General features: G+C 47.4%; 1 protein-coding gene across 4 annotated transcripts in view; it reads left to right on the plus strand.

Moving 5' to 3' along the window:
• Positions 1-21,875, plus strand: part of MTR (5-methyltetrahydrofolate-homocysteine methyltransferase) — a 118,496-nt gene that overhangs the window by 87,392 nt on the left and 9,229 nt on the right. For all 4 annotated transcript variants that reach the window (XM_060108280.1, XM_060108307.1, XM_060108290.1 and 1 more), the window contains exons 25-27: positions 3,348-3,429; positions 19,540-19,638; positions 20,993-21,068. In XM_060108280.1, coding sequence (XP_059964263.1) covers positions 3,348-3,429; positions 19,540-19,638; positions 20,993-21,068 — 257 coding nt within the window. The remainder of the gene's footprint in view (positions 1-3,347; positions 3,430-19,539; positions 19,639-20,992; positions 21,069-21,875) is intronic.

Genomic DNA, 21,875 nt, shown 5'->3' on the forward strand with positions numbered 1-21,875 from the left:
GGCTTTCTCTAGTTGCAGCGAGCGGGGGCTACTCTTCATTGCAGTGCGTGGGCTTCTCATTGCAGTGGTTTCTCTTGTTGTGGAGCACAGGCTCTAGGCGTGCGGGCTTCAGTAGTTGTGGCTCGCGGGCTTCAGTAGTTGTGACTTGTGGGCTCTAGAGCACAGGCTCAGTAGTTGTGGCGCGAGGGCTTAGTTGCTCTGTGGCATGTGGGATCTTCCCAGACCAGGGCTCGAGCCCGTGTTCCCTGCATTGGCAGGCGGATTCTTAACCACTGCGCCACCAGGGAAACCCTCCTGATTCCATCTTAATTTTCCCATCCTTATTTCCCATTTTCTCTCATTTTTTCTCATCAAATTGTAAGTTTTGGTTATGCTGCATTTATGTAAAACACTAGTTCTGAGATAGGGTATGACATGAAATAAGTGCTTGGAGTGCTTGTTCTTTTTCAGAGTGTTAAAAAAGATCTTCTAAGGCTAACATGATCATGCCTATTTGGCAAGTGTGGGAGGTGACTAATTAAATCCTAAATGTTGACTAGTGACTTAGCAGAGATGGATTTGAAATTCAGCCTCAGCGTTTAGCCCTTTGCCCTAGGTACGTAGGAAAGGGAGGAGAGATTCCACTGTTTTGCATCTTTTCAGAAAGAAATCTTTCAGCTGGAGAAGTTCATGTAAACGGAAGCTTAGAAAAAAGTGGAATCAGTGTCAAACTGGAAGCACTCTTTTTTTTTTTAAGTAATGATGTGGTATTTTGTTTGTTTGTTTATTTTGGCTGTACTGTGCGGCATGGGGGATCTTAGTTCCCCGACCAGGGGTGGAACCCTCACCCTCTGCAGTGGAAGCATGGAGTCTTAACCACTGGACTGCCAGGGAAGTCCCCAGAAGCACTCTTTGATAGCTGGGCAAGCTCAAATTTCATACCTGTGCTCATCCAGCTTGGGCAGTGTTTGCGTTGGAAAGGAGCACTTTGATTGGTTTTGTTTTGTCTTTCTAAATCATGAAATCCATCCATTTCTTCTCAGTTCCCTTTTCCAGAAGATCATCAAAGAGAGAATGGCCAGAATTACACTGAGAACCCTTGGATACTTACTAAATATCAATTATATTAATTTAAACATTTTAAATTTTACTGGGTGTCTTTAAAAGAAATGTCACTGAAGTTACATCAGGCTTAAAACATTGTTTCCTGGGGGAACTTCATGCAGAAGAAAGACTGAGGTATATTTGTGTGTCTCAAGTTGCTAAGGAAGCATCTGAGGAAGAGGATGCATACAGAGTCTTACTTGTGTTTTGAAACTGGAAGCAACTTCTTTATAACTTTTCCTACTGTTTGAAAATCTTCACCCCCTCATAGACTACCCAAGATATCTTCAGAATCTTCGGTCCCCAAGCACACAGTAGGCACAAAACGGGTCCTGAGGAGGCAGTGGTGTTTGTTAGGCTGCTCCAGGGCCGAGATGCTGCTCCCCCTGCTGGTGGGCCTCCCAGTCCAGAAGGCATCTCCTGCGCTAACTGGCCTAGGCCTCAACTTCCATCTCACAGCCCAGTTCTGGTGGATTATGGCTTTAGTCCTTTGCTTCCTGTTTATGCACAGAAATATGCTTAGAAAGGGGACAGGTGAAATGTTAGAGGTCTTGTCTGTCTCGTTATGAATAAGTCTTTAGAGCCTTCCCTTAGAAGCCTCTTAAAAACACACTCACACAAATAATGCACCTTTAATATTCTCTTGGTTTTTAAAAATTACCTCAGTAATCCACACTTATTAGAACATGTCAAACAATTCAGAGGAATGGAAAGTAAAATTTAGTCTCTCCCTTCCCACTTTCATTCCCAGTTCTAACCTCCGTATAACCAGTGCTGACTCTTTGATGTCTGTCTCTCTGTGTTTTCTAAATATACAGACACTTATATACAAGTTGGTTGGTTGGGGCAGGTTGAGGGTGGTAGTGTTTTGTTTTGTTTATTTTTGGCTGCATTGGGTCTTCGTTGCTGCGTGCAGTCTTTCTCTACTTGTGGCGAGCGGGGGCTACTCTTCGTTGTGTTGCATGGGCTTCTCACTGCGGTGGCTTCTCTTGTTGCGGAGCACGGGCTCTTGGTGTGCGGGCTTCAGTAGTTGTGGCACGTGGGCTCAGTAGTTGTGGCGCACGGGCTTAGTTGCTCCGCAGCATGTGGAATCTTCCCGGACCGGGGCTCGAATCTGTGTCCCCTGCATTGGCAGGCAGATTCTTCACCACTGTGCCACCAGGGAAGCCCTGTTTTGTTTCTTTTTTAAATAAAATTGTATTAAACATACTGTTTTGCTACTTTGGTTTTTCCTCATAAAGTAGCATATTCTGGACATCTTTCCAAATGAAAATACATTTTAGTTGAGGGGAAAGAATATGAAAGGATCTGACTTGGGGAAAGCTGCTGCTACTTTAAGGGGGAAGGAAGGAGGAGAAAAGACTGGGAACACTGCCCATCTTGTGGAAACTACTGTTGTCACCCTTTTATGTGGAATTGTGGCAAAGTCCACACTTCTGTCCCAGCTTCAGGGTCCTGGTTTAACTACAGTAGCGGAGGGTGTATACATTTTCAGTTCTCACTTTAATATGTTATGTTCCGTAATGAAATAGCAGATGTGTAGCCTATGGTATTGCTATAAACATTCAGCAATCAGAGGGCAATTTTGTGGTAAAATTAGGTAATTTTAAGGATTAAAGGGTGTTTCTTCCTCAGAACTGACATTTTCAGGTTTGGCAAAAGGGATTTGGGGCTGAGCCAGTGTTAGGATAAGATATTGTTGCTTTGGCCTCTCTGTGTTACTTTGTGTTGAATTTATTTACGGTCCGAGGTTCCTTCCTACAAGTACAAGGTGGGCTTGGGGTGGAGAGGTGTTGGTGTCTCCCAGGGACAGGGAGCAGCAGCTGGGGAGTGGTGACCCGTGGCCCTTGCCAGTGTCTGGTTCTCCAGGGGTCCTGGCTGGTGGCCCAGCTCGTCTGCAGGAAGAAACTCCACTTGACCTTTATGACAATAAAGTGCTGTGCCCAGGCCGGTTGGCTCCCTTACTTCAGACAGGCTGCTAGTACAGAGAGCTGAGAACACCATCCGTCTCATTTTCTCCTAGGCTTCTTTGTAGTCTGGGCCAAAAATCCATGCCTTTACCCCTTGGCTTCCCCCTCTTAGGGTGGGGAGAAAGTCAATCTCATTTTCCAAGGGAAATTTGGAGTTCAATATTTATAAGTACCTTGAAATCTTTCTCTGGAAAGCACTGTAGAATCAAATTATCTCTAATGGTTCTGAACAAGACTTGTGTAGGAACTGTCAGCCCTGACGGATGTGTTTTTCTCCCTGACGCCTCTTTGCAGAACCCACACAGCAGTTAAAATAGCCCCAAGATACAGCGCGCCTGTGATCCACGTCCTGGATGCATCTAAGAGCGTGGTGGTGGTAAGTGTGGGCCTCGCGTTGTTTCAGAGCTGCTGTGAAAGGAAAACAGGGAGCGCTGAGATTAGAGCTGCTGTGAAGGGGCAACACAGAGCGCTGAGAGACAGAGCTGCTGTGAAGGGGCAACAGAAAGCACTGAGATTTAGCCAGAGCTGCTGTGAAGGGGCAACAGAAAGCACTGAGATTTAGTCAGAGCTGCTGTGAAGGGGCAACAGGGAGCCACGAGAGTTAGAGCTGCTGGGACCCGGCAACAAGGAGCGAGGAGTGTTAGAACTGCGGTGAAGGGGCAGCAGAGTGTTGAGAGTAAAAGCTGCTCTGAAGGGACAAAAATGAGCTGAGAGATAGAGCTGCTGTGAAGGGGCAACAGAGAGGGCTGTGAGGTAGAGCTGCGTTGACGGGGCAAGAGAGAGCGCTGAGATTTAGTCAGAGCTGCTGAAAAGGGGCAACAGGGAGGGCTGAGTGTTAGAGCTGCTATGAAGGGGAAAGAGAGAGCGCTGAGAGTTAGTGTTGCTTCGAAGGGGCAACAGAGAGTGCTGAGATTTAGTCAGAGCTGCTGGGAAGAGGCAACTGAGAGCGCTTGGAGTTAGAGCTGCTGTGAAGGGGCAACACAGAGCGCTGATGTTGGAGCTGTGTTGAAGGGGCAACACAGAACGCTGAGAGAGCTTCTGTGAAGAGGCAATAGAGAGGTGAGAGTTAGAGCTGCTGTGAAGGGGAAACAGGTAGCAGTGAGAGTTAGAGCTGCTGGGAACCGGCAACCGGGAGCGAGGAGTGTTAGAGCTGCTGTGAAGGGGCAGCATAGTGGTGAGAGTTAAAGCTGCTATGAAGGGGCAATAGAGAGCCCTTAGAGTTAGACCCGCAGGGAAGGGGCAACAGAGAGCGCTGGGATTTAGTCAGAGCTGCTGTGAAGGGGCAACTGAGAGCGCTTGGAGTTAGAGCTGCTCTGAAGGGGCAACAGACAGAGCTGAGAGTTAGAGTCCCTGTAAAGGGGCAACACAGAGCGCTGAGAGTTAGAGCTGCTGTGAAGGGGCAACAGAGAGCGCGGAAATTTAGTCAGAGCTGCTCTGAAGGGCAAAAACAGCGCTGAGAGCTAGAGCTGAAGGGAAGGGGCAACACAGAGCGCTGAGATTTAGTCAGAGCTTCGCTGAAGACGCCACACAGCGCTGAGAGTTAGAGTTGCATGGAAGGGGCAACACAGAGCGTTGAGAGTTAGGACTAATGTGAAGGGGCAACAGAGAGCACTTAGAATTAGAGCTGCTGTGAAGGGGCAACAGCAAGCGTTGAGATTTCGTCAGACCTGCTGTGAAGGGGCAACAGAGAGCGTGGAGAGTTAGTCACAGGTGCTGTGAAGGGGCAACTGAGAGCGCTGAGAGTTAGAGCTGCATTAAAGGGGCAACACAGAGCGCTGAGATTTAGTCACAGGTGCTGTGAAGGGACAACAGACAGCGCTAAGAGTTAGGGCTAATGTGAAGGGGCAACACAGAGCTCTGAGAGTTAGAGCTGCTTTGAAGGGGCAACACAGATGGCTGAGAGTCAGGGGTGCTGTGAGGGGGCAACACAAATCGCTGAGAGTTAGAGCTGCATTGAAGGGGCAACACTGCGTTGAGAGTTAGAGCTGATGTGAAGGGCAACAGAGAGCGCTGAGATTTAGTCAGAGCTGCTCTGAAGGGGCAAAAGAGCGCTGAGAGAGCTGCTGTGAAGGGGCAACAGAGATCGCTGAAAGTTAGAGCTGCATTGAAGGGGCAACAGAGCGCTGAGAGTAAGAGCTGCTCTGAAGGGGCTACAGGGAGCGGTGACAGTTAGAGCTGCTGTGAAGGGGCAACAGAAAGCGCTGAGATTTAGTCAGAGCTGCTCTGAAGGGGCAGCAGAGCCTTGAGAGGTAGAACTGCCGTGAAGGGACAACACAGAGCGCTGAGATTTAATCAGAGCTGCTCTGAAGGGGCAAAAAAGCGCTGAGAGTTAGAGCTGCTGTGAAGGGGCAACACAGAGCGCTGAGATTTAGTCAGAGCTTCTGAAAAGGGGCAACAGAAAGCGCTTAGAGTTAGTTAAAGGTTTTGTGAAGGGGCAATAAGGGGCTAGGAGTGTTAGAGCAGCTGTGAAGGGGCAGCAGAGTGGTGAGAGTTAAAGCTGCTGTGAAGGGGCAATAGAGAGCCCTTAGAGTTAGACCCGCAGGGAAGGGGCAACAGAGAGCGCTGAGATTTAGTCAGAGCTGCTGTGAAGGGGCAACAGAGAGCGTGCAGAGTTACTCGAAGATGCTTTGAAGGCGAAACAGAGAGTGCTGAGAGTTAGAGCTGCTGTGAAGGGGAAACAGAGCGCTGATGTTAGAACTGCGTTGAAGGGGCAACACAGAACGCTGAGAGTTAGAGGTCCTGTGAAGGGGCAATAGAGAGCGCTGAGAGTGAGAGCTCCTGTTGAAGGGGCAACAGAGAGCGCTGAGAGTTACTCGAAGATGCTTTGAAGGCGAAACAGAGAGAGCTGAGACTTAGAGCTGCTGTGAAGGGGCAACACAGTGCTGAGAGCTAGAGTTGATGGGAAGGGGCAACACAGAGCGCTGAAATTTAGTCATAGGTGCTCTGAAGGGGCAACAGCGCTGAGAGATAGAGCTGCTGTCAAGGGCAACAGAAAGCGCTGAGAGGTAGAGCTGCATTGAAGGGGCAACACAGAGCTGATAGGTAGAGCTGCTATGAAGCGGCGGCACAGAGCGTTGAGAGTTAGGACTGATGTGAAGGGGCAACTGAGAGCACTTAGAGTTAGAGCTGCTGTGAAGGGGCAACAACAAGCGTTGAGAGTTAGTCACAGCTGCTGTGAAGGGGCAACTGAGAGCGCTGAGAGTTAGAGCTGCATTAAAGGGGCAACACAGAGCGCTGAGATTTAGTCATAGCTGCTCTGAAGGGGCAACAGACAGCGCTAAGAGTTAGGGCTAATGTGAAGGGGCAACACAGAGCTCTGAGAGTTAGAGCTGCTTTGAAGGGGCAACACAGATGGCTGAGAGTCAGGGGTGCTGTGAGGGGGCAACACAAATCGCTGAGAGTTAGAGCTGCATTGAAGGGGCAACAGAGATCGCTGAGAGTTAGAGCTGCTGTGAAGCGGAAACAGAGAGCACTGAGAGTAAGAGCTGCTCTGAAGGGGCTACAGGGAGCGGTGACAGTTAGAGCTGCTGTGAAGGGGCAACAGAAAGCGCTGAGAGTTAGTCAGACCTGCTCTGAAGGGGCAAAAAAGCGCTGAGAGTTAGAGCTGCTGTGAAGGGGCAACACAGAGCGCTGAGATTTAGTCAGAGCTTCTGAAAAGGGGCAACAGAGAGCGCTTAGAGTTAGTTAAAGATTTTGTGAAGGTGCAATAAGGGGCTAGGAGTGTTAGAGCAGCTGTGAAGGGGCAGCAGAGTGGTGAGAGTTAAAGCTGCTGTGAAGGGGCAACAGAGAGCCCTTAGAGTTAGACCCGCAGGGAAGGGGCAACAGAGAGCGCTGGGATTTAGTCAGAGCTGCTCTGAAGGGGCAGCAGACAGGGCTGAGAGTTAGAGCTGCTGTGAAGGGGAAACAGAGCGCTGATGTTAGAACTGTGTTGAAGGGGCAACACAGAACGCTGAGAGTTAGAGGTCCTGTGAAGGGGCAATAGAGAGCGCTGAGAGTGAGAGCTTCTGTTGAAGGGGCAACAGAGAGCGCTGAGTTACTCGAAGATGCTTTGAAGGCGAAACAGAGAGTGCTGAGAGTTAGAGCTGCTGTGAAGTGGAAACAGAGCGCTGATGTTAGAACTGCGTTGAAGGGGCAACACAGAACGCTGAGAGTTAGAGCTCCTGTGAAGGGGCAACAGAGAGCGCTGAGAGTTACTCGAACATGCTTTGAAGGCGAAACAGAGAGAGCTGAGACTTAGAGCTGCTGTGAAGGGGCAACACAGTGCTGAGAGCTAGAGTTGATGGGAAGGGGCAACACAGAGCGCTGAGATTTAGTCATAGGTGCTCTGAAGGGGCAACAGAGCGCTGAGAGATAGAGCTGCTGTCAAGGGCAACAGAAAGTGCTGAGAGGTAGAGCTGCATTGAAGGGGCAACGCAGAGCGCTGAGATTTATTCAGAGCTTCTCTGAAGACGCCACACAGCGCTGAGATTTAGAGTTGCATTGAAGGGGCAACACAGAGCGTTGAGAGTTAGGACTAATGTGAAGGGGCAACTGAGAGCACTTAGAGTTAGAGCTGCTGTGAAGGGGCAACAGCAAGCGTTGAGATTTCGTCAGACCTGCTGTGAAGGGGCAACAGAGAGTGCGGAGAGTTAGTCACAGGTGCTGTGAAGGGGCAACTGAGAGCGCTGAGAGTTAGGGCTAATGTGAAGGGGCAACACAGATGGCTGAGAGTCAGGGGTGCTGTGAGGGGGCAACACAAATCGCTGAGAGTTAGAGCTACATTGAAGGGGCAACACTGCGTTGAGAGTTAGAGCTGATGTGAAGGGCAACAGAGAGCGCTGAGATTTAGTCAGAGCTGCTCTGAAGGGGCAAAAGAGCGCTGAGAGAGCTGCTGTGAAGGGGCAACAGAGATCGCTGAAAGTTAGAGCTGCATTGAAGGGGCAACAGAGCGCTGAGAGTTAGAGCTGCTGTGAAGCGGAAACAGCGCTGAAAGTTAGAGCTGCATTGAAGGGGCAACAGAGCGCTGAGAGTAAGAGCTGCTCTGAAGGGGCTACAGGGAGCGGTGACAGTTAGAGCTGCTGTGAAGGGGCAACAGAAAGCGCTGAGATTTAGTCAGAGCTGCTCTGAAGGGGCAGCAGAGCCTTGAGAGGTAGAGCTGCCATGAAGGGACAACACAGACGGCTGAGATTTAATCAGAGCTGCTCTGAAGGGGCAAAAAAGCGCTGAGAGTTAGAGCTGCTGTGAAGGGGCAACACAGAGCGCTGAGATTTAGTCAGAGCTTCTGAAAAGGGGCAACAGAGAGCGCTTAGAGTTAGTTAAAGATTTTGTGAAGGTGCAATAAGGGGCTAGGAATGTTAGAGCAGCTGTGAAGGGGAAACAGACAGGGCTGAGAGTTAGAAGTGCTGTGAAGGGGCAACAGAGAGCGCTGATGTTAGACCTGCGTTGAAGGGGTAACACAGAAGGCTGAGAGTTAGAGCTTCTGTGAAGAGGCAACAGAGTGCTGAGAGCTAGAGTTGATGGGAAGGGGCAACACAGAGCGCTGAGATTTAGTCATAGGTGCTCTGAAGGGGCAACAGAGCGCTGAGAGATAGAGCTGCTGTCAAGGGCAACAGAAAGCGCTGAGAGTTAGAGCTGCTCTGAAGGGGCAACACAGAGCTGATAGTTAGAGCTGCTATGAAGGGTTGGCACAGAGCGTTGAGAGTTAGGGCTGATGTGAAGGGGCAACACAGAGCGCTGAGATTTAGTCAGAGCTGCTGTGAAGGGGCAAAAAAGCGCTTACAGTTAGAGCTGCTGTGAAGGGGCAACACAGATCACTGAAGTTAGTCAAAGCTGCTGTGGAAGGGAAACAGAAACAGATAGTGGTGAGAGTTAGAGGTGCTGTGAAGGGGCAACAGAGAGCGCTGATGTTAGAGCTGTGTTGACGGGCAACACAGAAGGCTGAGAGTTAGAGCTTCTGTGAAGAGGCAACAGAGTGCTGAGAGTTAGAGCTGCCGTGAAGGGGCAGCAGAGTAGTGAGAGTTAAAGCTGCTGTGAAGGGGCAAAAGAGCCCTTAGTGTTAGACCCGCAGGGAAGGGGCAACAGAGAGCGAAGAGTGTTAGAGCTGCTGTGAAGGGGCAGCATAGTGGTGAGAGTTAAAGCTGCTATGAAGAGGCAATAGAGAGCCCTTAGAGTTAGACCCGCAGGGAAGGGGCAACAGAGAGCGCTGGGATTTAGTCAGAGCTGCTGTGAAGGGGCAACTGAGAGCGCTTGGAGTTAGAGCTGCTCTGAAGGGGCAACAGACAGCGCTGAGAGTTAGAGTCCGTGTAAAGGGGGAACACAGAGCGCTGAGAGTTAGAGCTGCTGGGAACCGGCAACAGGGAGCGAGGAGTGTTAGAGCTGCTGTGAAGGGGCAGTAGAGAGCCCTTAGAGTTAGTCCCGCAGGGAAGGGGCAACAGAGAGCGCTGAGATTTAGTCAGAGCTGCCGTGAAGGGGCAAATTAGAGCGCTGAGATTTACTCAGAGCTGCTCTGAAGGGGCAACAGACAGCGCTGAGAGTTATAGCTGCTGTGAAGGGGCAACACAGAGCGCTGAGGTTTAGTCAGAGCTGCTCTGAAGGGACAAAAGAGCGCTGAGAGATAGAGCTGCTGTGAAGGGGCAACCAAAAGCACTGTGATTTAGTCAGAGGAGCTCTGGAGGGGGAATTGAGAGCGCTGAGAGTTACTGCTGCTGTGAAGGGAAAACAGAGCTCTGAGAGTAAGAGCTGCTCTGAAGGGGCAACAGGGAGCGGTGAGAGTTAGAGCTGCTGGGAACCGGCAACAGGGAGCGAGGAGTGGTAGAGCTGCTCTGAAGGGGCAGCAGAGTGGTGAGAGTTAAAGCTGCTATTAAGGGACAAAAGAGAGCCCTTAGAGTTAGCCCCGCAGGGAAGGGGCAACAGAGAGTGCTGAGACTTAGTCAGAGTTGCTATGAAGGGGCAGCAGAGAGCCCTGAGCTTTAGTGAGAGCTGCTCTGAAGGGGCAAAAAAGCGCTGAGAGTTAGAGCTGCTGTGAAGGGGCAACACAGAGCGCTGAGATTTAGTCAGAGCTTCTGAAAAGGGGCAACAGAGAGCGCTTAGAGTTAGTTAAAGGCTTTGTGAAGGGGCAATAAGGGGCTAGGAGTGTTAGAGCAGCTGTGAAGGGGCAGCAGAGTGGTGAGAGTTAAAGCTGCTGTGAAGGGGCAATAGAGAACCCTTAGAGTTAGACCCGCAGGGAAGGGGCAACAGAGAGCGCTGGGATTTAGTCAGAGCTGCTGTGAAGGGGCAACAGAGAGCGCGTAGAGTGACTCGAAGATGCTTTGAAGGCGAAACAGAGTGCTGAGAGTTGGAGCTGCTGTGAAGGGGAAACAGAGCACTGATGTTAGAACTGCGTTGAAGGGGCAACACAGGACGCTGAGAGTTAGAGCTCCTGTTGAAGGGGCAACAGAGAGTGCTGAGTTACTCGAAGATGCTTTGAAGGCGAAACAGAGAGCTGAGACTTACAGAGAGCTGAGACTTAGAGCTGCTGTGAAGGGGCAACACAGTGCTGAGAGCTAGAGTTGATGGGAAGGGGCAACACAGAGCGCTGAGATTTAGTCATAGGTGCTGTGAAGGGGCAACAGAGAGGTGAGAGATAGAGCTGCTGTCAAGGGCAACAGAAAGCGCTGAGAGTTAGAGCTGCATTGAAGGGGCAACACAGAGCGCTGAGATTTAGTCATAGCTGCTCTGAAGGCGCAACAGATCACTGACAGAGCTGCTCTGAAGGGGCAACACAGAGCTGATAGTTAAGAGCTGCTATGAAGGGGCGGCACAGAGCGTTGAGAGGGCTGATGTGAAGCGGCAACACAGAGCGCTGAGATTTAGCCAGAGCTGCTGTGAAGGGGCTACAGAGAGCGTTGAGTGTTAGAGCTGCTCTGAATGGGCAACAGGGAGTGCTGAGATATACAGCTGCTATGAAGGGGCAGCACAGAGCGCTGAGAGAGCTTCTATGAAGGGGCAACACAGAGGGTTGAGAGTTAGAGCTGCTGTAAAGGGGCAACAGAGAGCACTGAGATTTAGTCAGACCTGCTGTGAAGGGGCAACAGAGCGCTGAGAGTTAGTTGGACCTGCTGTGAAGGAGCAACAGAGAGCACTGCGATTTAATCATAGCTGCTCTGAATGGGCAATAGAGAGCGCTGAGAGTTAGAGCTGCTGTGAAGGGGAAAAATTGCGCTGAGAGTTAGAGCTGCTGTGAAGGGGAAACTGAGAGCGCTTAAAGATAGAGCTGCTGTGCAGGGGCAACAGAAAGCTCTCAGATTTAGTCAGAGGTGATCTCAAGGGGCAACAGAGAGCGCTGAGAGTTAGAGCTGCTGTGAAGGGGCAACACAGAGCGCTGAGATTTAGTGAGAGGTGCTCTGAAGTAGGACTAGAGAACGCTGAGTGTTAGAGCTGCTGTGAGGGGGCAGCAGTGAATGCTGATAGTTTGTCAGAGCTGCTGTGAATGGGCAATTGAGAGCGCTGAGAGTTCGTGCTGCTGTGAAGGGAAAACAGAGCTGTGAGAGTAAGAGCTGCTCTGAAGCGGCAACACAGAGCTCTGAGAGTTAGAGCTGTTTTGAAGGGGCAACACAGATGGCTGAGAGTCAGGGCTGCTCTGAAGGGGCAACAGAGAGCGCTGAGATTTAGTCAGAGCTACTGTGAAGGGGCAACTGAGAGCGCTTAGAGTTAGATCTGCTGTGAAGGGGCAACAGCAAGCGCTGAGATATAGTCAGAGGTGCTCTGAAGGAGCAATAGAGAGCGCTGAGAGTTAGAGCTCCTGTGATTGGGCAACTGAGAGCGCTGATGGTTAGTTCTGCCGTGAAGGGGAAACATAGAACTCTGAGAGTAAGAGCTGCTCTGAAGGGGCAACGGGGAGTGTTGAGAGTTAAAGCTGCTGTGAAGGGGCAACAGAAAGCGCTGAGTGATAGAGCTGCTGTGAAGGGGCAACAGGGAGCGCTGAGAGTTAGAGCTGCTGTGAAGGTGAAACAGAAAGCGCTGAGATTTAGTCAGAGCTGCTCTGAAGGGGCAACAGACAACGCTGAGAGTTATAGCTGCTGTGAATGGGAAACACAGAGCGCTCAGAGTTTGTGAGAGCCGCTGTGAAGGGGCAACTGAGAGCACTGAGAGTTAGTGCTGCTATGAAGGGGAAACTGAGAGCGCTTAAGTTAGAGCTGCTGTGAAAGGGCAACAGTAAACGCTGAGATTTAGTCAGAGCTGCTGTGAAGGGGCAAAAGAGAGTGCTTAGAGTTAGTTAAAGATGCTATGAAGGGTAAACAGGGAGAGGTGAGAGCTAGAGATGCTGGGAACCGGCAACAGGGAGCGAGGAGTGTTAAGAGCTGCTGTGAAGGGGCAGCAGAGTGGTGAGAGTTAGAGCTCCTGTGAAGGGGCAACAGAGAGCCCTGAGAGTTACTCGAAGATGCTTTGAAGGCGAAACAGGGAGTGCTGAGAGTTAGAGCTGCATTGAAGGGGCAACACAGGGTGCTGAGATTTAGAGCTTCTATGAAGGGGCAACACAGAGCGCTGATAGGTAGAGCTGCTATGAAGGGGCAGCACAGAGTGTTGAGAGTTAGGGCTAATGTGAATGGGCAACAGACAGCACCGAGAATTAGAGCTGCTGTGAAGGGGCAAAGCAGCGCTGTGAGTTAGAGCTGCTGTGAAGGGTCAACTGAGACCGCTTAGAGTTAGAACTGCTGTGAAGGGGCAACAGAAAGTGCTGATATTTAGTCAGAGCTGCTCTGAAGGGGCAACAGAGCACTGAGAGGTAGAGCTGCTGTGAAGGGACAACAGAAAGCCCTGAGAATTAGAGATGCGTGTAAGGGGCAACACAGAGCATTGAGATGTGGTCAGAGCTGATCTGAAGGGGCAACAGAGAGCGCTGAGAGTTAGAGCTGCATTGAAGGGGCAACAGAGAGCGCTGAGAGTTAGAGCTGCATTGAAGGGGCAAACGGAGAGCGCTGAGAGTTAGAGCTGCATTGAAGGGGCAACAGAAGAGCGCTGAGAGTTAGAGCTGCTGTGAAGGGGCAACACAGAGCGCTGAAAATTAGACCTGCTGTGAAGGGGCAATAGAGATTGCTGAGTTTCAGAGCTGCTTTGAAGGGGAAATAGAGTGGTGAGAGTTAGCGGTGCTGCGAAGGGGCAGCAGAGAGCGCTCATATTTAGTCAGAGCTTCTCAAAAGGGGCTACAGAGAGCGCACAGAATTAGAGCTGCTTTGAAGGGGCAACAGAGAGCGCAGAGAGTTGGAGCTGCATTGAAGGGGCAACAGAGAGTGGTGAGAGTTAGAGCTGCTGTGAAGGGCAACAGAGAACCCTTAGAGTTAGACCTGCTGTGAAGGGGCAACTCAGAGCCCTGACAGAGCTGCTGTGAAGGGGCAACACAGAGCGCTGTGGTTTAGAGCTGCTGAGAAGGGGCAACAGAGAGCGCTGAGAGTTAAACCTGCTGTGAATGAGCAACACAGAGTGCTGAGAGTCAGAGGTGCTGTGAAGGGGAAACACAGAGCGCTGAGAGTTGAGGGTATCGCCCAAAACCTTTATTGGTTTTTGTTGAATTCTACTAGAAAAATGTGAAAGAATATCCTTGGGCTCGTGTCGTGGTCACTGAGGGTGTGTGCATTGCCGGAAGGAGGACGTGTGAGTATGTCCTGTGCTTTCTGGCACCCCTCCCCGAGCCAGCTGCAGCAGTGCTGGCCTGAGTAATAGGAATGGTTCCAGGACACTTGGACCTTGGCACCAACCCAGAGAGATATTTCAGCCTTTTACAAATATTTAGAAACATGAATGGGCACTTTCTTAACTCTGTGCCAGAGTTGAAAGGAATGCTGAATTTTTTAATCAATTTTTTTATTTGAAGTATAGTTCTTTTTACAACTTGTGTTAATTTCTGCTGTACAGCAAAGTGATTCAGTTATGCATATACATTCTTTTTAATAATCTTTTGCATTATTTATTTATTTGTATATTTTTAACATGTTTATTGGAGTATAATTGCTTTACAATGGTGTGTTAGTTTCTGCTTTATAACAAAGTGAATCAGTTATACATATTCATATGTTCCCATATCTCTTCCCTCTGGAGTCTCCCTCCCTATCCCACCCCTGTAGGTGGTCACAAACCACCAAGCTGATCTCCCTGTGCTATGTGGCTGCTTCTCACTAGCTATCTATTTTACTTTTGATAGTGTATATATGTCCATGCCACTCTCACTTTGTCACAGCTTACCCTTCCCCTTCCCCTTATCCTCAAGTCCATTCTCTACTAGGTCTGTGTCTTTATTCCTGTCTTGCCCCTAGGTTCTTCATGACCTTTTTTTTCCCCTTAGATTCCATATATATGTGTTAGCATACAGTATTTGTTTTTCTCTTTCTGACTTACTTCACTCTGTTTGACAGACTCTAGGTCCATCCACCTCACTACAAATAACTCAATTTCATTTCTTTTTTTGAGTAATATTCCACTGTATATATGTGCCACATTTTCTTTATCCATTCATCTCTTGATGGACACTTAGGTTGCTTCCATGTCCTGGCTATTGTAAATAGAGCTGCAATGAATATTTTGGTACATGACTCTTTTTGAGTTATGGTTTTCTTAGGGTATATGCCCAGTAGTGGGATTGCTGGGTCGTATGGTAGTTCTGTTTGTAGTTTTTAAAGAAAACTCCATACTGTTCTCCATAGTGACTGTATCAATTTACATTCCCACCAACAGTGCAAGAGGGTTCCCTTTTCTCCACACCCTCTCCAGCATTCATTGTTTGTAGATTTTTTGATGATGGCCATTCTGACTGGTGTGAGGTGATATCTCATTGTAGTTTTGATTTGCATTTCTCTAATGATTAATGATGTTGAGCATCCTTTCATGTGTTTGTTGGCAATCTGTATATCTTCTTTGGAGAAATGTCTATTTAGGTCTTCTGCCCATTTTTGGATTGGGTTGTTTGTTTTTTTGTTATTGAGCTGCATGAGCTGCTTGTAAATTTTGGAGATTAATCCTTTGTCAGTTGCTTCATTTGCAAATATTTTCTCCCATTCTGAGGGCTGTCTTTTGGTCTTGTTTATGGTTTCCTTTGCTGTGCAAAAGCTTTTAAGTTTCATTAGGTCCCATTTGTTTATTTTTGTTTTTATTTCCATTTCTCTAGGAGGTGGGTCAAACAGGATCTTGCTGTGATTTATGTCAGTGTTCTGCCTATGTATTCCTCTAAGTGTTTGATAGTGTCTGGCCTTACATTTAGGTCTTTAATCCATTTTGAGTTTATTTTTGTGTATGGTGTTAGGGAGTGTTCTAATTTCATACTTTTACATGTAGCTGTCCAGTTTTCCCAGCACCACTTATTGAAGAGGCTGTCTTTCCTCCACTGTATATTCTTGCCTCCTTTATCAAAGATAAGGTGACCATATGTGCGTGGGTTTATCTCTGGGCTTTCTATCCTGTTCCATTGATTTATATTTCTGTTTTTGTGCCAGTACCATAGTGTCTTGATTACTGTATCTTTGTAGTATAGTCTGAAGTCAGGGTGCCTGATTCTCTTTTGCATTATTGAATATAGGATATCGAATACAGTTCTCTGTGCTATACAGTAGGACTCTGTTGTCTATCCATTCTCTATATAAAAGCTTACATCTTCTAACCCCCTCCCCCTTGGCAACCACCAGTCTCTTCTGTATGTCCATGATTCTGTTTTTGTTTCATAGATAAGTTCATTTGTGTCCTATTTTAGATTCCACATATAAGTGGTATCATATGGTATTTGTCTTTCTCTTTCTGATTTACTTCACTCAGTATGAAAATATCTAGGTCCATCCATATTGCTGCAAATGGCATTATTTTGTTCTTTTTTATGGCTGAGTAGTAAGGAATGTAGAATTTTTTTAAATGACCCATTTCCAGGTAGAAAACCGTTTAATCTGGAATGGGCCAGTTGACCCTACCCAAGTGCAGAAAAGCATTTACAGATATATGTTGAAAACACAGAATTTGGTAAATATAATAAACAACTTACCTAAGTGGTTTTTCCTGCTTTTCTCCATCAGTGAAGCCTAACATCCTCTCTTGTTATGTGTTTCATTATTTTCATTGAATAATGGGATATAATAGGTTGTGGGAATCTGAGTGACCATGTGGTCCAGTGGTTTCCAAGTTTGTTTTAGCCACAGAAATCTTGTTTGCAAGTGATGTCTCCCCTGAAAACTCAGTAGAATACAAAGAAGAGCGGCCCCTTCCACCCCTCATCCCACTCCTGGTTCTCATTGAAAGAGCGCAATTTAAACACCACTAATCTAGTCCAACCTTCACATTTGCAGGCGAGGGGCCTGGTGACTTGTGACACTACCAGGCACTGTCATGCAGCCTGGACCAGGGCGACACATTTCCTGAGCCATTTTCCAAAGGAATTCTTTCAGATCTTTGAATTTACTTATATGAAAATTATACAATAATCGCTAACATTATTAAATATTTATAGTGTACCCAGCACTGTGCTAAGTGCTTCACATGGATTTTTTATTTAATCCTCATGAGGTAGATACTTTCATTATCCCCATTTTAGAGGTGAGGAAACAGGAACGAAGAGATTATTAACTCTTGAGGCCACACATCCCTGAAGCAACAGGTGTGGATTTGAATGTAGGTGCTCTTACTCTGTGCGGCGTTAGTTAAACTTGTTTCCATTAATATTTAATGTCTCCTTTATTAAGAAGGATAAAATTAAATCGGGCTGGAGTCATAAAATTGCAGTTATTTAAATTGCCATTGAGATAGACTAACGTGCAAATAAACTACATTTCTACAACTCAATTTAAAAACAATTTTTTGGATCTTATATTTGGATAGTGTTTCGTAAAGAGGTTATGTCAGGTCCACGGTTGAGTAACCAGTAAGCCTCTCTTTAAGGCTTATTCCCGTTTTCAAATGCTAATGAATGACTGTGAACATTTCCTGTTTGGAGACCAGGCCCTTGGTCCCCTTTGTGTGCACAGTGGTAACACTGACCCCACAGGTCGGGGAAGACTTTAGCTGGGAAGGACTTGGTCCCTTGATTCTCTTCCGAGGACACTCCTCCACCGTATGGAAGAGCTAAAGCACCGTGGGCCCAGCTGGAAGCCAGCAGAGGATGAGGCGTGGGTGTCTGTGCCTTTTACTGTTTGGTCCAGCCAGGCAGCCGACAGTAGTTGGCTCTTCTCATATACAAAGAAACAGCCACCTTTTGAAATTACTCAGACATAAGTCTGATGGTAAATCATTTGGGTAATTGCCAGTGACACATTTCGGGAGTCAGTTTGTTTAGGTTGATTTGTTTAGATTGATTGATGGTTCAGAGCCTTTTGATCTCACTGCAGTGATCATGACACAGGCTCACACTCTGGCTACTGTCTCATGTATTTATTTGAAAGGTTCCAAAATGTGGCAACTACATAGTAGTTGGAGATTTAGACCGGACGATGGATGCCCCCTTACTTTCTTTCCTTCTTTTTTTTAAAATAAAAAACAAGGTGCAAATATTCAGTCCTCTTTAAATTAGAAAATAAATTTTCAGCATATTCCCAACATAAATTGTGCTGCAATTTGCCGTGAGAAAGAAAAACGAAAAAAAGGAAAAGAAAAGCTCTACTATGTCTGATGGTTGGCAAGAAAACACAGGATGGACTCTGGTTTTGTGATGGAAGGACCACATAGATTAGCCCATATAATTGGCCATGAACTTGTTTCCATTGAGCAAGTCAGCCTGGGCAGGGAGGGGCCTGTCACCGCAGCTCTGGCAGCAGGAGCTCCACAGGGGGTGTGGAAGGGACCAGCCAACAGTAGCAACCCCTTCCATTTACCCAGTAGTTCCTGTGTCAGATGCTGTCAAGTTCTGGAAATCAGGGGGTTACTTTCTCAGAGTTTAAATTCTAGTAGAACGCAACAGTGTTTTAAAACATTGATTGCATGTACTTTGGGGCAGCTCAGGAGTAGACATCCCTTCTTGTTTTCATGAGCTCTGCTGGATTTCCTAAATGAGAACTCCATTGAGGTGAGGTTCACATAAGACTGGGAATTACTCTGGTATGCATACCATTTGGGAGCCTGTTTTTAGGCTTATCACGATGGCCTTTACTGATTATATTTCTTAATAAAGTGATTTGGCTTTATACTAACTCACAGGTGATTGGATTGTTATTAGAGATACTTAGACAATTCACACAGAATTATAGACATTTGAAGCTGATGGTCACTTTAGCCATCATCCAGCCGAACTTCCTCCATTTCAGATAATGGTATTGAACTTCCCTGCCTTTTTGTGTGTTAGAAAATCCTGCTGGAGGATGCAGGGTTGGGGCAGTGATGTGATTTTTGGAACTGATGTGACCAGCAGCAGCCATTTCCTCTTCCTTTGTGATTTTATTTTGAGCTTTGGTGGCAGCTACTCTACCTATTTGATAATCATAGTCATAAATACTATTTAGCTGATTCTAGTTTTACAGTTTACAGAGTAGCCTCACTTTTCTCAGATGATCAGTTTCCTTATTTTAGCACAAGCTCATGGTTGACTGTGAAGATCAGCCTCATTCCATCAGCAAACATTTTGTAAGGATGTACCTTCTATGTGCCAGGCCCCACGTTAGAAGCCAGGGGCACGAAGGTGGTTAAGGTGCAATCCTACCCTCACAGGGCCTGTCCTCTAGTCAGGGAGGTAGATGCCTAGGCAGAGGCTGGAAGCCTGTGGTAAATGCAGTGATGGAGAGGTGAACAGAGTATCTTTGAAACCCTGAAGAGGGGGTACCTACCAGTGTGTTTTGGGGCCCCAAGACCACCCCCCAGTTTCAGTGATTTGCTAGGACTCACAGAACTCAGAAACGCTGTTATACTCACAATCACGGTTTATAACCATGAAAGGATACAGATTAAAATTGAGTGGAATCTAGAAAAGGCCAGGCACCAGCATCCAAGTGTCTCTCCCCTCAGAGTCATACGGACAGAGCGTAATTCTTCCACTAATGATGTGTGACAGCATGTATGGAGTGTTGCCAACCAGGGACGCTCGCCTGAGCCCTAGTGTCTTGGGCTTTTATCGGAAGCCAGTCACATAGGCAGGGCATGCTCACCTGTCTGACCTGTCTGAGTACCTTATGGGGTACTCAGGCTTCAACTCCTCCAGAGGTTAGATAGCACATAAGCCAAGTTCCCCCATAATTCACATTGTTAGCATAAACTTTCTGGGATGGCCCGAGGCCCCAGGTAGACAAAGACATTCTTTATCAGGCAGGATACTCTGAGGGTTTAGAGTTTATCTCCCAGGAGCAAAGTCCAGTCCCTTCTTTGTAATGTGCAACATTGGAGCATCCCAGGCCTGCTGAGTTAACCCTTTACTGTAAAGCCAGGCATGCATTAGCACAACTGGTGAAGGGAGAGGAAATGATGTTAGTATGGGAAGGCTTCCTGAAGGAGGTGACCCTAGGACTGACCAGTATTACTCATGTTTTATCTTCTTTCGCTGCTCTATGGTTATTGAACTTTGATCTTGCATTTTCAGTGTTCTCAACTGTTAGATGAGAATCTAAAAGATGAGTACTTTGAGGAGATCATGGAAGAATATGAAGATATTAGACAAGACCATTATGAGTCTCTCAAGGTAAGTGACAAAAACAGGTCCCTGCTTGATTGGGTAATAAAACGATCCTACAGTTTTTTGTTTTTTGGGGTTTTTTTGGCTGCGTCGGGTCTTAGTTGCAGCATGCAGGATCTTTATTGTGGCATGCAGGCTTCTCTAGTTTTGGCCTGTGGCTCCAGGGTGCACGGGCTCGGTAGTTGTGGTGCGTGGGCTCTCTAGTTGTGGCACACGGGCTTAGTTGCCCCACAGCATGTGGGATCTTAGTTTCCTGACCAGGGTTTGAACCCGCATCCCCTGCATTGGAAGGCGGATTCTTAACCACTGGACCACCGGGGAAGTCCGATCCTACAGTTTTTAATGTGACTTTGCTGTTTGGAGGAGGGGAAGGTTGGGATCATTTTAGAGAAGTCCTACTTTCTAGTTCACATCAGCGTTCTTCAGTGTTCCCAGTAATTTTGGGTTATCTTAAGGTTAATTTTATTTATTCCTCCAAACATGTACTGAGTAAGAAGTAGGTGTTGGGTGCTGTGCTGGCTACCACTTATGAGAATGAATAAAGCATGAGCTCATAGGCAGCAGGGAGACGGAGACTGAGTGTACTGAGGTGACTCCCACAGATCCTTATGCTTGAGGAAATAATGGAAGAGAATGAAGACATTAGGCAGGACCATTGTAAGTCTCTCTGCCTGATCGCCCGAAGCTCTCTGTGCAGAATAATGTTTCAAGAACTGTCCCTCTGTAGATTAGCTTCAGGAGATCCATGGAGACTAGGCATGATTACTCTTTAGAGATCGTTGGGATATTTCTTCCTGGTTATCTGCTTGCTGGGCCTTGTGTATGGTGAGGCAGGGGGTGTATTTCAGGAGTGGCCAGGTAAGTGAAATGGGATAACAGACAGCGAGATGGGAGCAAGTTTCTGAGGTGTCAGCTGGACCAAGGCACTGTGGTTGGCCCTGCCCTTCCTTAGTTTGCCTAGTTTGGCTGTTTCTTGGTTCTGCCTTCTGGGCCTCAGGGCGGCCAGTGGCCACCAGTTAATCCCAGCCTCAGGTGGCCACCAGTTAATCCCAGCCTCAGGTGAAGTACAGGCAGGAGGCCACCCCATCACACGCTAACCTCACGGTGAAGGCTGTTGGTCTGCCTTGCATTTATGTATCCAAATGTAACGGATGCTCATTGCATCTTCACTCTCTATTGTTCTGGTGCTGATGTGAAGCCATATTGGATAGAAAAGGAAGAGCTTTCTAGGAAATGAATTTTTGTGAATAAAAGCATATGTTTTCTTGCAAAACTTATTTACTAGCTTCCTTGGGCATGCTTTCATAGTAGCAGCTGAAACACTGAGTCTCTGACTGAATAACTTTTCCTTTTTTCATAGGAAAGAAGATACTTAACCTTAAGGCAAGCTAGAGAAAGCGGTTTCCACATTGACTGGCTGTCAGAGCCTCCCCCAGGTCTGTTTGGCTATTGGTTAGAGAAAAGTGCATGTGATAACTGTGCGCTGAAGAGATGTTTGCATTTACTGAGCAGCAGAATCAAACAGGCAGCTAAAAACTCTTAATTATGTTCAGTAGTGATGACGAAGGACAGTGATGATCAAAAATAAAAGTCAATAGGTGCCATTTATGGAGAACTAAACACTGTCCTGAGATTGACCTGCAGCGGCTCTGAGTCCTTGACACAGGAAGTGCTATTATCCCCACTTTTACTTGAAGAAACTGAGTTTCGGGTAATAACTTGGGAGGTTACTAGCATTCTATCTCTGATCTGTCTTCTAAACCCATACTGTTGCCTTGAGTGGGCCTCCTTCAGGTTGAAGCCAGTTCTAGAGATCTGCCTGGGTGCTGCTGTCACTGCCTTGGCCTAGGTCCCAGGTGGGCCCAAGTGCAGATGTGGAATGTCTGAAATTGCAAATGCCTGCACGTTGAACAGACCTTAAAACATTGCAGCGAAGCAGGCTCTCCTATTTTTGTTCACTCTCATTCTCTCTTGGATGCTTCCCTCTTTTGATTTCTTTCATTTGATTTCTTTCATTGAAAGGGGTTTCTTTCACCCCTTCTGATTTCTAGCCACTTTTCTTGCCTTGCATAGGTGTTCATGAAGGAATAAAATGTGTAAGACGTTTTGACAGGTTCAAAGAGGCATGTGATACGAATGCAAGATTGAAACAGGGTGAACAGGGGTTATATTAATTGAATCTGTATTTCCAAGGTAACATCTCAAATCCACTTTCATTGCTCATGACCCCCGTGTTCTGCACA

This window comes from Mesoplodon densirostris, chromosome 1 (assembly GCF_025265405.1).
Source record: "Mesoplodon densirostris isolate mMesDen1 chromosome 1, mMesDen1 primary haplotype, whole genome shotgun sequence".
NCBI lineage: Eukaryota > Metazoa > Chordata > Mammalia > Artiodactyla > Ziphiidae > Mesoplodon > Mesoplodon densirostris.